The sequence below is a fragment of the Elaeis guineensis genome, chromosome 4, assembly GCF_000442705.2.
Source record: "Elaeis guineensis isolate ETL-2024a chromosome 4, EG11, whole genome shotgun sequence".
NCBI lineage: Eukaryota > Viridiplantae > Streptophyta > Magnoliopsida > Arecales > Arecaceae > Elaeis > Elaeis guineensis.
In genome coordinates, this window is record NC_025996.2 from 25,049,689 (window position 1) to 25,063,167 (window position 13,479).

At 36.1% G+C, this 13,479-nt stretch overlaps 1 protein-coding gene and 1 long non-coding RNA gene across 2 annotated transcripts; both read right to left on the reverse strand.

Moving 5' to 3' along the window:
* Positions 1–861: 861 nt before the first annotated feature.
* LOC105043289 (SUMO-conjugating enzyme SCE1) lies at positions 862–12,843 on the reverse strand. Its single transcript, XM_010920781.3, has 5 exons — positions 12,686–12,843; positions 12,503–12,586; positions 1,431–1,583; positions 1,228–1,341; positions 862–1,136 (listed from the first exon to the last, which is right to left on the reverse strand). The coding sequence occupies exons 1-5, from the start codon at positions 12,752–12,754 to the stop codon at positions 1,074–1,076; spliced, it is 483 nt and encodes a 160-aa protein (XP_010919083.1). The 5' UTR covers positions 12,755–12,843; the 3' UTR covers positions 862–1,073.
* On the reverse strand, positions 5,537–12,496 carry LOC140857209 (uncharacterized). The gene is made up of 2 exons (XR_012140784.1): positions 7,459–12,496; positions 5,537–7,299 (listed from the first exon to the last, which is right to left on the reverse strand). It is a non-coding gene; the product is annotated as an uncharacterized lncRNA (long non-coding RNA).
* Positions 12,844–13,479: the final 636 nt, after the last annotated feature.

Consider the following 13,479-nt stretch of genomic DNA (forward strand, 5'->3'; position numbering starts at 1 on the left):
GTGAAAAAAAGACATCGACAATGGAAGAGATGATCAATCAATGAGGAAGGAGATCGAGAAAAAAAATATTTTTATTATTTTATAAAATTCTGTTAATGAAGATAAACAGTTGGACTACATTAAAATATATCAATAACCAGAATGATCAATTTGATATTTTTTAAAATATAAAAAATATAAATAAAATTAAACTAAAATTAAAAAAAAATTTATAATTTTTTTTAATATATAATCTAAGCAGTCTTTCTCAACTCAATTAGCAAAATTATAGATGACTTTCACCAATCTAAAGGAGAAGCCCCATCAAAATGATTTCTTGGATTAGTAAGCATTTGAAAAAACGCTTCTAGAAATTGAAGTTTCTTAGCTGGCTTGAATGGCTGATGTTTAAAGCAACCAGTAATTACTTTAAATACCAGAAACTTTATGAATTTAATTGCTATTTCATCCTTGATGCTTTTTTTTTTTTTTTTTGGCTTTATATCATGATAACGGTGTTCCCATCTTGCTCCCGAACAGATGATATTCAAGTCCCTGAAATCATTCAGACCATTCCCAATGACCATGATGCTAAAATCAACCGATGATCAGTACCATTTTTTCGCTCCACTGTCAACCATCCACAGCGATGACCTGGAAAGACGATTCCGTAAAACCAGGAATCAATGTCTAGTTGAAAAAAAAAAAAAAAGGAAAAAAAAAAAAGAAAGAAAAGTCAAATATCATACGGTCATAGCAGCTAAGGCTGCTGAGAGGGTGGTCCTCTGAATTTGGTTACCAATTTCTTAATTCATTTTCCTAATCATCCATCCACAATGATGTCAACTAAAAAATGCAGCAAGCAAGCCAAAGGTGTCAAAATAACATTAGAATCACTGATCAACCTCTTTATAAACATCATGAACCATGATATCGGTAAAAGTTTGAACCAAACCAGTCAAGCAAATTAATATCTCAGAGGTATCGGCAAAACAAAAGAAAAGTATTTATGGTCCGGTCCAGACGCATAAACAAAAGAAAAGTATATGAGTATTGACGGATGTGCAACATCAACTCCCAACTTCAGGGCAATATTAGATCAGTGGGGGATACTGCTTGGCCTGCTGTCGAACCCGCCTCTTATACTCTGCTGGGTCCTGCAAAATCAATAGTTCATAAAAATCAATGCATCAACAGAAACAATTGAAGCTGCCAATGAACTCAAAGATGAGTTATTAATCCACAGACCTGGATAAATAGGTGATAACCATCAGTCTGGGCAGGATCAGCAGGATTTGGCTGATCCAGTAAGTCCTGTATTCCCACGAGAATTTGTTTCACGGTGATGGCTGGTCTCCAACCCTGCAAATAACAAAAATTGTGTGATCCAACACTGTGATCAAGCTACACTGACAATGGTCTGAAGCCTGTTTCATGGCTTATCTACTTACACTGTCCTCATTAAGAATTGATAGGCATACTGTTCCAGAAGGGTAGACATTTGGATGGAAGAAACCTTGCGGGAACTTGCACTTGGGAGGTTTGCTGGGGTAGTCCTCACTGAAATGGAGTGTCAGGGGAAAGTAACCACCCTCCCAATCAGTCTGCAGCATCAAAAATTAGGGCATTCATAATTCCATTTAATTCTCTCTATAAAGATTCACCAAGCAGGAAGAAAGGTAGCAACAACATCAGGTACAACAGAAGTGTTAGCGGAGAATTAACAATTAGAAAGCAGAAAGAGCTACAATATCACTTGGTAGGAAGCAGAAGATTAAAATGCCATGCAAGTTAGGTCTCAAAAGCACCCTACATCCAGAAAATGAACAGAAATTATATGTTGTCAAAATATTGTAATTAAGAAATAAAATGCTGACAGGAAGGCCTTAGATCTTAGTATGCCTCTCGGCATGAAGATCTAACAATTTGAGAATGAAAACATATTTGATGCACCAGTCAATATATTTCACCCATCCACTGTGAATCTTACTTGAATCCTTCCGTGTGCAAAGACTTATTCATTATTCCCACACTTGGCAAAACATTGTAAACCTAACTCTGCGTCTTCCTGCTAAACCAATGACTGGCAGAGTTTCAACATTGATCTCCAACAGCACCTTGCAAAAATCTGCAACATCTTTCAACTTAGAAGACCAACTCTTCCTACTTCAGAGCATTTATGCTTCTCATTGCTATTAAATTCTGATATAAGAATTTTTGTGTGGCTCCAAAAAAGATTCCTCATCATTAGGGATTATAACGTCTGCTATTCACATAATCGAATCTTCCATCAACCTTTCAAAATCCAGGCAGGTCAACCTGGATGACCAGCCAACTCATCACCCCCAGCTATTGTGGGTTGGGTCGCCTCACAACTTTGACTGATGGCAAACTTGCTCAAACAACTGATCCGAGAGCTTCAACCTTTCGAACAGCCTTTGCTAGTGGCTTGTGTGACCATACAAAGTATATATGTGCAAACATATTTCCATAGTTGCACGTGCGTGCATGCATGATAAATTTTGATAATTTAGCATTTTTGTCTTATAGATGATAAACGAAAATTTTTTATTAGTACAAAATCTCATCCATTTTTTATTTTTCGATTTTCTAAGTTTTCTTACTGTCATGCTAATTATTTATAGCTTCTTGCATTAATGACTGACTAGCAATTCAATTTACAGCCTCAGGCTTCTTTCGTGTTCTTAAATTCCTTCCCAGTTTTTTTCATGCCAATCTGGTGCTAGACCGGTCCTCTGACAACTTGTATGGTCTGTATTTTCAGATCAGAAATGAAACATCAAGATAAGGTCCAGAAAAATCTGCACGAAGGGAATGTAACACCCTAGATGCAAAAAACAAGCCTTGGGCTGAGCAAACAACCAAAGGAAAAGAAACAAACTGGAAGGAATATAGAAACAAACTAGAATTTTTGTTCATAAAATCATGCTATACTGAACTCAGTTACAACAAACTCTACCTTTTTATAAAGTTAGAATGCCTTAATACCCCTAAAATAGGACTTCTAAAAGAACATGAACTCTTCCCTACAATGTCCTCGCAAAAACTTTCCTAAAATAATGGGATTCGTAAAACTGTAGGACCCCACATAAAAGATCATGAAATCTGTTCACCTAATATTTCTAAAAGTTTCCTACTCAAACTAGAATCCAAGAAGGACCATTATGTGATATTCCTACTCAAAAAATGACTCAAATTGCCTATGCTTCATCATGAATATCTGATCTTCAACTTGGACTACATCACAATCCCCCTTATTTGACATTTTCAAGAAAAAATACCCCTCATACCAAGAGGCTAGGGGCCACGGCGTGCATGATTCAGTATCAAGCAGCTGATACTCAAATTTAACCTGCCCTAATCAACTGCCAAGCCTTGCGTAACTGTGCATAGTTCAAATAACTCTTGTTTGATGGCATCCATACAATTTCTGAGATTTCTAATATGAACCCAATAAGTGCATTTTCCATGTTACCAGTCAAAATTAAGTCCACTATCAAAAAAAGTTCATAGGAACTTCTATACTGCTTGTCTCCTACAAGGAAATAGGAGCACATGCTCTTAATCAAGAAAACTATGGCCGAATGATGCATTCAGTTGTACCACGCTTCCATAACTGACAATTCATCTTTCAATTTAGGGATATTTGCTGCACTTTGCTTGTGTTTGTTTCTTTGTCACATGGTGGGAGTGTTTCCATACATTACCCATTAGAAAACCTATATTCAATGTTTTTTCGCAGTCAGCCCTTACATCAGCTCCAGATGCATAGCAACACTTGGATCCATCTCCACGATCAAAGATCTGTAGCCCACATGGCTGAACCAAAAGGCTTCTTCTGTACATAGTGTTACATATGTTTGTTTACCAAGATAAACCATGCTACCAGGAACTTACAGTTTCCTTTACTCAAATACACTTGCAATTTTGCAAGATACAGATGCATGCATGTGATCACATTCTCTGATCTTATTTTTGGTCCATAAAAACCTGATACCACACATGTTGAAAAATAGAACTCCAGTAAAAAAATCCCAATGCTTCTGTACAGCAACCACTGCTGCAAGTTAACACTATATGCCCAAAGGTGTTACCCTGTGAGTTCACTAGAATTGACCATTTTATAAGCAAGAAAAACTGGCAAGTGAGCAACCGAGTGTACATGTATATGTAGTTATACAAGACGACATCGGAAGTAGGTTGATAAGAAAAGAACATAAATATATAAGTTTTGAATGTGAATGTTTTCAGCTTATACCTGTTCTAGTAGGAACTTTAAGGTGGTAAGCAGTTCATAGAGTAGGTAAACACTGATTATGCTGGTTAATGTAGAAAAGAGACCCACTGTAGATGCTGAGACATGTCCACCTTTGCCTTAGAAGGCAAAAATCAAAATTACTTAGGCCTTGTTTGGCATTGTTGCACATAGTAAAGCTTTTTTTTTTTCTTGTAGTGCTTTTAGCAAAAAGTTGTTTGCTGTTTGGTAACCATACTTATGAAGACTATGAAACTTTAATACCTATTTGATAACCAAACTAAGAAAAGTGCTTTTAGTATTAGTAAATGATAATAAAGGATATTACATAGTGCTCTTAATTGTCTAAGATTTTTTATGATATCAAAAATTATTATTATGAAGTATTCTTAATTTTTAAATTATTTATTTTGATATTTAAACTAAATAATATAATAAGTAGTAAATTTTTATTTATTGTAAAAATATAAAATACTTTTATAATAATATTATAATATAATATGATGTTATTATTTTACTATATAATAAAAGTACTATATTAAGATTCTATTATAGTATAAAATATTATATCATTATAATATGATTATTATGGTACAATAATAATGATGATGACGATATAATATTATTATAATATCATAAAATATAAAATCGTTTTATAATAATAATATTATTATATATTATATCATTATTATATTGTACTACCAAAAACTATTATTACAAAGTATTGCTAACTTCTAAGTTATTTTTAAATTATTTTAAAAATATTACTAGAATTCAAAGCTAGGTCTCTTATCCAAAAAAATAGTTTTCTGACATATCTCAAGTAGAACTTTTGCCTTAAAGCTCCAAATTAAAGGAGCTGAAAAACTGTTTCAAAATTTTTATCAAATATGTCAGAATATTCTAAAAGCGCTTCCAACCCTCCAAGAAGTACTTCTTAGAAAAGCAATACCAAATGTGGTCTTACAGTCAATATTCAAAATTTCAACTTGCCTTCCAATTTCAACTTGAGTGCCACCATCCATTAAAATGTATCACAAGGATATGCATGAGAGCATAGATTTAAATAACAACTAACATCAATACATTACTCATGGATATCATTCTAATATCTCTAGGATATTGAGGATATATATTAGACCCCCAACACATGACCCTCCAAAGGAAGAAGCAAAAAGGTTAACAAAATATTTTGACAATTTCATAGATTAAAATGCAATTGATTTTGAATTTTTGAGAAATCAGAAATGGCCAAATGTGAAAAACCAGATGTATTATCAATTTTCTTTTAATAAGCCTTCCTTTTGAGTAATCCAATATTTGGCAAGAAATGTCTACAAGTTAACACTACTGGTCCGAGTGTCACTGGCTCACTGCATCAGGTGCCCAACGCTGATTACCATGTCACAAGGTTCTAACAAACATAAGTCATCCACACTATATTAAATAGAGTAAGTTGGAGTGTCACTGCATCAGGTTCCCACCACTGATTACCATGTCGCAAGGTTCTAACAAACATAACTCATCCACACTATATTAAAAAGAGTAAGTTGGGACCTGTGAGTCTGCAAATTTGCCCTCAGAAGTAAAAACTATCTAGCTGGCATACAAAAACTTTATAGCATAACAACTTTAATCATGTGGAAACCTGGTAATAAAGAACTATATATTGCACCCACATTCGAATCTACAAAAGCCCTCTCTTGCTTTCTCTTCATGTTATCTACAAAAGAGAGACCTTATTGTTGTCTCTCATTGCACCTCTTTCTCTATTCCCTTATTATCCCAATTAACATGGGATCAGATTCTCTCTTCCATTCATATCTTGATAACCATTACCCAACCCACCAGCATATATTCTCTTGCTCCATCATATAAATGCCCCATTCTGTCTAATCGCGCTCTTCTTTGCTTCTCTCATTCTATCCTCCCCTAATTCACTCTACAACTTTCCCAATCTCCCTTCCATCAAAAACCTAACAAAATCCCCCTCATTAACTTTCAATTATAACCTCTCCCACAACTCCCTCTACCCATGGGCTCTCTCTCCCCCCCTCCCTCCCTCCCCCCATGTTAGGAGAATGGCACAATTAAATCAGAAAGAGAAAGCATTACTAACCAAAAAAAAAAGGGATCACGTAAAGGTACTCACCTTTTTCTTTGTAATATATTATCGTTTTCCTATTAATCATTGCATCTCCGTTATCTTATTCCCTAAGTAGGAAATACCGATAACACTCTAAGCAATTTTTAAAGGTTCATCTTATAATATATATTTTCTGAACATTCTACCATGTCAACAGGCTTCATGAATTGAATATTGAAATTTTCTTACCACTGACACATCCAAAAGATGCAGATTGCCAAATAAAAGTCCTGGTTATTAAGCAAACCAAAAGACTAGGTGACTGATGGCTGTAACCAAAATAGAAACTCCATTTACCATGTATAATCACTTAAGAAATATCGAAAAGTAGCTAAATAAGAAAATGGTAGCACCCGATATATGATAGGTTAACGTATCAGATTATGAAATAAGCATGTCCTTTGGCCAAGGCTCATGGTCCTTATCCTGTTTCATTTGGGCAGTCATACAAATTGAACACCCTTCAAACCTTTCAACAGCCATTTCCACTATCATAATCCTCTTTGATCAATCAAAAGAAATAAATATTAAAATATCCAAAATGCTTGATCAGAAAGGGAGCTATGTTTATATACTTTCCCGAGAATGTCATTTTTAAGTACAGGATGCAGATACTAATGATATGAAATTTGTTCATAATAGTGAAACATGTGAAAGTGACGTTGTAGTGCTAGACACAAACATGATGTGTAGCAAGACAATTAGGGGATTGGTCGTAGCAGATGTAGCATATGGAAAGAAAAAAATTAATGGAAAAAAACAAAAATATTTGACAATGATGTTTCAAAAAAATCTAGAGTGGGAAGAAAATTTACTAACCACAAGACTAGAGGATGTCTACATTTTTAGTCAAGATTATCAAAATAATGAAATGATACAGAACAGTAACTGAGCACACCTGAAGAGTACAACAAAGGACAACCAGGTTATCATGTTTGCCTCAATTACCCAACTAAACAACTATTCATCAAGATAAAGTAAGATATATAACACCACTCCAATCAAAAGGCTTCACCTAAGTAAATATTGAAAATATTATGATCAAGTATCAACATACTGTCTGTCCTCCAATGGATGGTGCATGGTGTCAACCCTCCGACAGATAGTGTAGACATCCTTGGCTTATGCCAGATGACTGGTAGAAGGAAGCTCCAAAAAAGAAAAACCCATGCATAACATGACTAAAGCAGGATTTCTACAACTAAATCTTACTACTAAATACTTGTGCAAGATATACTACATCACCAGCACAATCACATCAATAGTACACCAAAGCACAAGCTAAATGGGTAGACTCCTCATATTAGGATCCTTCTGCACCATTTATTTCTGCTAAAAGGACAGGTTCATAATTAATTTGAGCAGCACAATACTTTTATCCAAATGATCTCAGGAAGTTAGGCATCCCCCATTCTGCCCTCCAAGTCTGTAGGAAACTTGAAGCATTGTAATTCTTTGTCAATTGAAGCTATATAGGTTAACTACATTACAACCTTCCTCCACACCAATTAGCTCCTGAAGTTTAACAAACACCATAATCTTGCCACCAGTCTCATTGCCTATATATCTGGTGCAATTATTAGATTCTTTACAGATGGCTCGTTGGCACCAAACTATAGAACTTGCAACACATAAGATCAAAATTCATCAAGCTTGGATATCTTCACACCATATATCAATTTCAATGTATGTTCACAATTCAAGTCATCTATTTTATATATTTTTGACCACTTGATGCATAAAAAGTCATTCACATAGGACATGAACCATCCATATATTTTTGGTAGGGGCCCCCAAAAAGAATGAGGTAGCTATGATTCATAAAGCATACAGAATCACAGATAGTTTTCATATACATAAAAATGTGGGTCTAGCACTCCTCTATTAAATAGTTATAAGCAAACTCACTCAAAGTTGGAAGCAACCCATTTTAACCAGCATAACGCAACCATTTTTCTGTGTTCTACTTCTATGTAGCTTGTAGTTTCACCAATATTATCCCAACTTACAGATAATGATCTCAAGCCACAACTAGGGCTGGCAAAATATGACCCGACCCACCAACCCGACCCGTTTTCGACCCACCATAAATAGATTTGGATTTAAGCTAAACGGATTTGGGTCATAAACGGATCAACCCGTTTAACCCGTTTAATAATTGAGTCGGATTTGGATTTTAGATATCTGACCCGTTTAATCCATTTAATATTTAGATCGGGTTGAGTCAGATAACTCATTTAACCTATTTAATCTGTTTAACCTATTTCTGATCCATTTAATCCGACCTGTTTAACCTGTTTAACTCATTTAAGATCCGTTTAACCTGTTTAAAACATGTTTAACCTGTTTCTGACCCATTTAACCCGACCTGTTTAACTTGTTTAACCTAATTTGACCTATATAATAAACGGATTAAATGGGTCGGATCGCGTTACCTATATAATAACCCGACCCGTTTATGACCCGATCCGATCTGATCCGACCCGACCCAATGCCACCCCTAGCCACAACCTTAAGTTTTCATCTAACAACAGCCTTGCTGAACCGACAAATACAAACTGGGTCATGCAAATGCACAGTGGATATTCTAGTGCTTACAACACCCTAGTCCGCCATCAACATAATTCTAGATGGAAAGAACCATCTCACTGTAGGGTTCATGCAAATAAGTACAAAGGGAGAGAATTATGCTACTAGCACACTTACAAAACACGGCCCACTAAAACATGCAACTAGGTCAACCTGACAACTCACTTTAACTTTAACCAACCACTGTTTAATCATTTAGAAAACAGAGTCTGGTTAGCAGCATCACTTGAGGGACAACTCACACGCTTAGCAACAACTCAGCCTCCTCAAAAAGATGTTAAGTGGTATATGCCTCTGAATCATTCCTTGCCTTCTTCACTCTTCATTTTGGCTCCTCCCTCATATACAACCACCTTGGAAGGTGATACTCTACCACCCCTACTTATTAGCTGGCTGCTTTATTACCAACAATTTGTCTTGATCAAAAAATTCAGTAATAGTTCACAAAGGGTTGAATGTCACTTCAAGAGCCAATAATAGTAACCTACCTGAGCAAACTACATAATAGGCAAAATATCTTTCAAAGAACTAGCTTTCTCTCATACAATGATAAAGTTCCCATTTTTCAACTCATACAAGCAGACACAGAACACCCCCTGCCAACTTCGCAGCTGCATATTCCCTAACACGATCATCAGCACATTATCATTAAACACTGCACCGTGAAGTTTATTGATACACATCTATAGACACATGAATTGATAAGCCACAACAAACCATCGGATGACAATAGCAAGCTAATAATATGAAAGCTAGTTCCCCTTTACAGGCATTTTTAATGCCTAAAACACGTCCCATCAGATGATGCTGGATCAAACAAGGATGATGTGAACTTCAATAGAAAAACAATTATTTCATTAAAGTTTATTGCCTAAAAAGATCATAAAATGCATTACCGCAAGATAATCAAGCAAGAAGAAATCCATTGAAGTTAGCATACAATCTAACAGTTTGCTTACATTTGCCATTACCCTATGAAAAATATGTAACTGAGGCTTACAAAAATTGAACATCAATTTTATCTAACAAGGAGATGATGACATGCTGAGCTTCATGGGAGTATCGGAGCATAACTTTGATAGCGGATTAAAATTATCCATGAATTGAGTGTCTAGTAACATATTTACTTGGAATACAAATGTTTACAGCAAATGAATTTTGTGAAATATTTGCTGCTTCATAATCATCGATAAGTCGAGAAAACTTGAGGAATGATACTGAAATTTTAAATCTTACTATGCTAATTGTTTAGGTAGTAAAATCTTAAAGATCATATTATTTAACATAGGTTTTGAGGCATGTTGTTCGAGTGGCTGTTTCATATACTGGTAAAATGTAATTTAATTTGATAGTAAGCCTACAGCATTACTCGCATGTTTCCTCTATTCAGATGTGTGCTCCTTGAGCATCTTTTAACAGGTAGGCTAAGAACTTTTTCTCTTCATGCAACAAAAATGCAGTTCTTTTTTTTAAAGAAAAATGAGAGATAGCATTAAGGAAGAATAATTATCTCATTAACTGTGCACCAATAAGATAGCTACTTCAAGAAAAGAGGGAAAATTAGGAGGAAGAGAAAAGATAGCATACACACTGCACTCTACCCCCACCCTACCCCCCACAAAACAAAACAAAGAAAAAAGGGGGGAAAATTGTGTTAACTGAAGCTAATCTAAAAGAATAACATACAAGTAATACTGATGAGTTAATAATCCAGACTCTCTAAGTTTTCCTGAAAAGCTCTCCAAACATATCCATCTGAACTAAAAGCTCTTAGCTTGAGTACCCTGTATAACTGTTGGCTGCAGTGCTTGTACTGCAGTCCCCACAGCTAGCACATTATCTACTTTTAATAACAGGCGATAATAGACTAGCCCCTTAGGCCCCTGAGTTCCCAAAATCCCTTATCAACAACACCCTAGCCATCTCCTTAAGTTTATTCATTGCTAATCCTTCCCTCCATGACCCTATGTTGCAAGAAAAGCAGACCTGCTCTACCCCAATCACATATGCGCACACACACACAAAAAGCACTCATACTTCTCTTCAATCTAATAACCAATAGAGCAAAGTTCTTACAAACAGGAAAAATACCCCAAACTAAAGTATTTTCCCTCCTTATAAACATAGCAGGTATTTTATGAGAGCATCCTAATCATGCTTGCTTAACTTAACTACACCTGCATTGTTCAAATCTTTAATTGCCAAGGATCCCTAATGGACCAAGTCTTTTGGCAGTTAAAAATAACCTACCTCATCTACTTAATGCCAATTAACAAAAACTTAATATTGCACAACTTCTGCAGGACACACCAAATGAGTTTGATGGAGAAATATTGGAAGCTTTATCCTAGCAGACATGCATATGATTTCACAACTTCTGCGGACCTCAACTTTCGCTCTACATTCAATATAAAGGACGTGACTAGTTATTATGGTTATCAATGGTTATCACAAGGATAAGAAAAATCATGAAACAAAAAATATGATTGCTTTCAAGTTTCCAGATTGCAAGAAGAAATAGAAGATGCCATGACAGACCACCTTGCAGTGGCAAACAACAGTACCTATCGCAAGTTCCTAGAAATTTCATTTTCTTCCCACAATACATGGACTTTGGCTAATGATTTTGACCCATAGATTCAAAAATTTATGAAAGAAATTGATCCACTCGGTGGAGCTAAGGGCTCCCAGCCCAAGGAGAAACAATGCAAAGTTGGCCATAGAATGCATTAGCTGAAGGAGAGAAAGATGTCCTAGATGATGAAAATCAAGAAGACTGAAAAAAACAAAGAGGGGGAATAGTTAAATTCCCATGATTAAGTGACTATTAGCTAAATCGCATATCTGAGTAGGAGTAAACCCCCCATACTCCTAATGTTCATTAGCTTGAGTGAATTTACAGGTCTAGTTATGGGATCAGATATGTTCTTATGTGAAAAGCAAGAATTTTTCAGTATTATCTGACAGCTTCAGCATTTTCCATTCATGCTTATGACTCCTGAATGCTGACTCCTGGAAGCATTTGTGATAACAGCTCCTAAAAAAGAAAAAAAAAAATCTTTCCTCTTGATTTCTTGCTGGTTAGTGCATCGAACCTACTCCTTTTGTCATAGCCCATCCAAACAGTCTCCTGATCAACACTTCCAAAGAACTGCCACTCAAATCCTAAACCTCCAGAAACCTTCCGATTGTTCAAATTACTTCCCCACCCAAAACTCAATTAAAACACCAGAAACATACAGATCGGCAAAAATATCTCCGAAGGATGACAAGCACGCACTTGCTATCTTACCAGTAGACCTAATCCGATCCGTCAGTACCAGCAAAACAGATTTAAAAACCACACTCAGCAGAAATTCAAGACAACTGCAAAGCCAATTCAGTAAAGGCAACAAGAAACCCCGATCATAGCCAATCTAATCTCAGCCAAAACAGTTCGATCTTCACAAAATCAGGGAAGAAAAAAAGGGATCGGAAGTAGAACAAGAAGGAATGGGGAGGCGACCTCTTACCCCTTGCTTGCCAGGTATGATGCAGTTCCAGACCATGAGGTTTACGGAGCCATCGTGCAAGGTCTCAGGCTTCGCCACAAAACCCTGTCAAGAACCCAAAGGAAGGGCGATCAAACACCGAAAGAAACAGAGAGGGGAGTACGAGAGAAAAAGCCAGAGAGAGAGAGAGGAAAAGATACGGACGTGGGGATGGTTCTTCCGCCACGCTTTGCGCTCCTCCGCGAGACGCCCGCGAGCGATCCCCCCCGACATTGCTTCTTTCTCCCCTTCTTGCTAACGGGGCCGGGACGGGTTCTCCCCTTTTTTTTTTTTTTATGGCCGCTGCGGGCGTTTTTATAATATTTTCTTCGAATTTTTACGCCGCAGGGAAATAAATGACCGCAGATAAAACACGCAAGTTGAAAAGGGCTTTCCCATTGGACCATAAACTTTATGATGGCGTTCCCATTGGCCTGTGGATATGACATCATTCATATTGATTGAAGGATGATTTGATAATATGAGTTGATGGGGTTAGGGGATGAATATTTTTCATATTTGTAATGCATGTTCTACGTGGTGCATGGTTCTACACTATCTCGCGTTTGATGCTTCGCTGTTTTTGAAGTGGAAATTTGCCAACTGGTTATTTTCACAATTCACAGCATGTTCTTTATAAATGTTGGTCTGACTTTCTAAAATATTGCAAATTGTGTCGTTTTCCTTTTTGAGGACTGCCTGTCTCGCATAACATTTTTTTTATGCCCAAACATTATAAAGAAATAGCCCAAACTCTGATACTACGTTGTAAGTTAAATTGTACTACTAAAATCGGTGATGATTCTATCCAGGATGATAAGGAAAAAGTTTAGAGCATAGTTGTTGTTTTTTTTTATAAAAATAGAGCATAATTGTTGATGTGGAAAATTTGATAGCCAAGCTCTTCTCCTCTCCAACCGCAAATAAGAAGAAGAGTCTTTAGGATTTTGGAGTTGTGA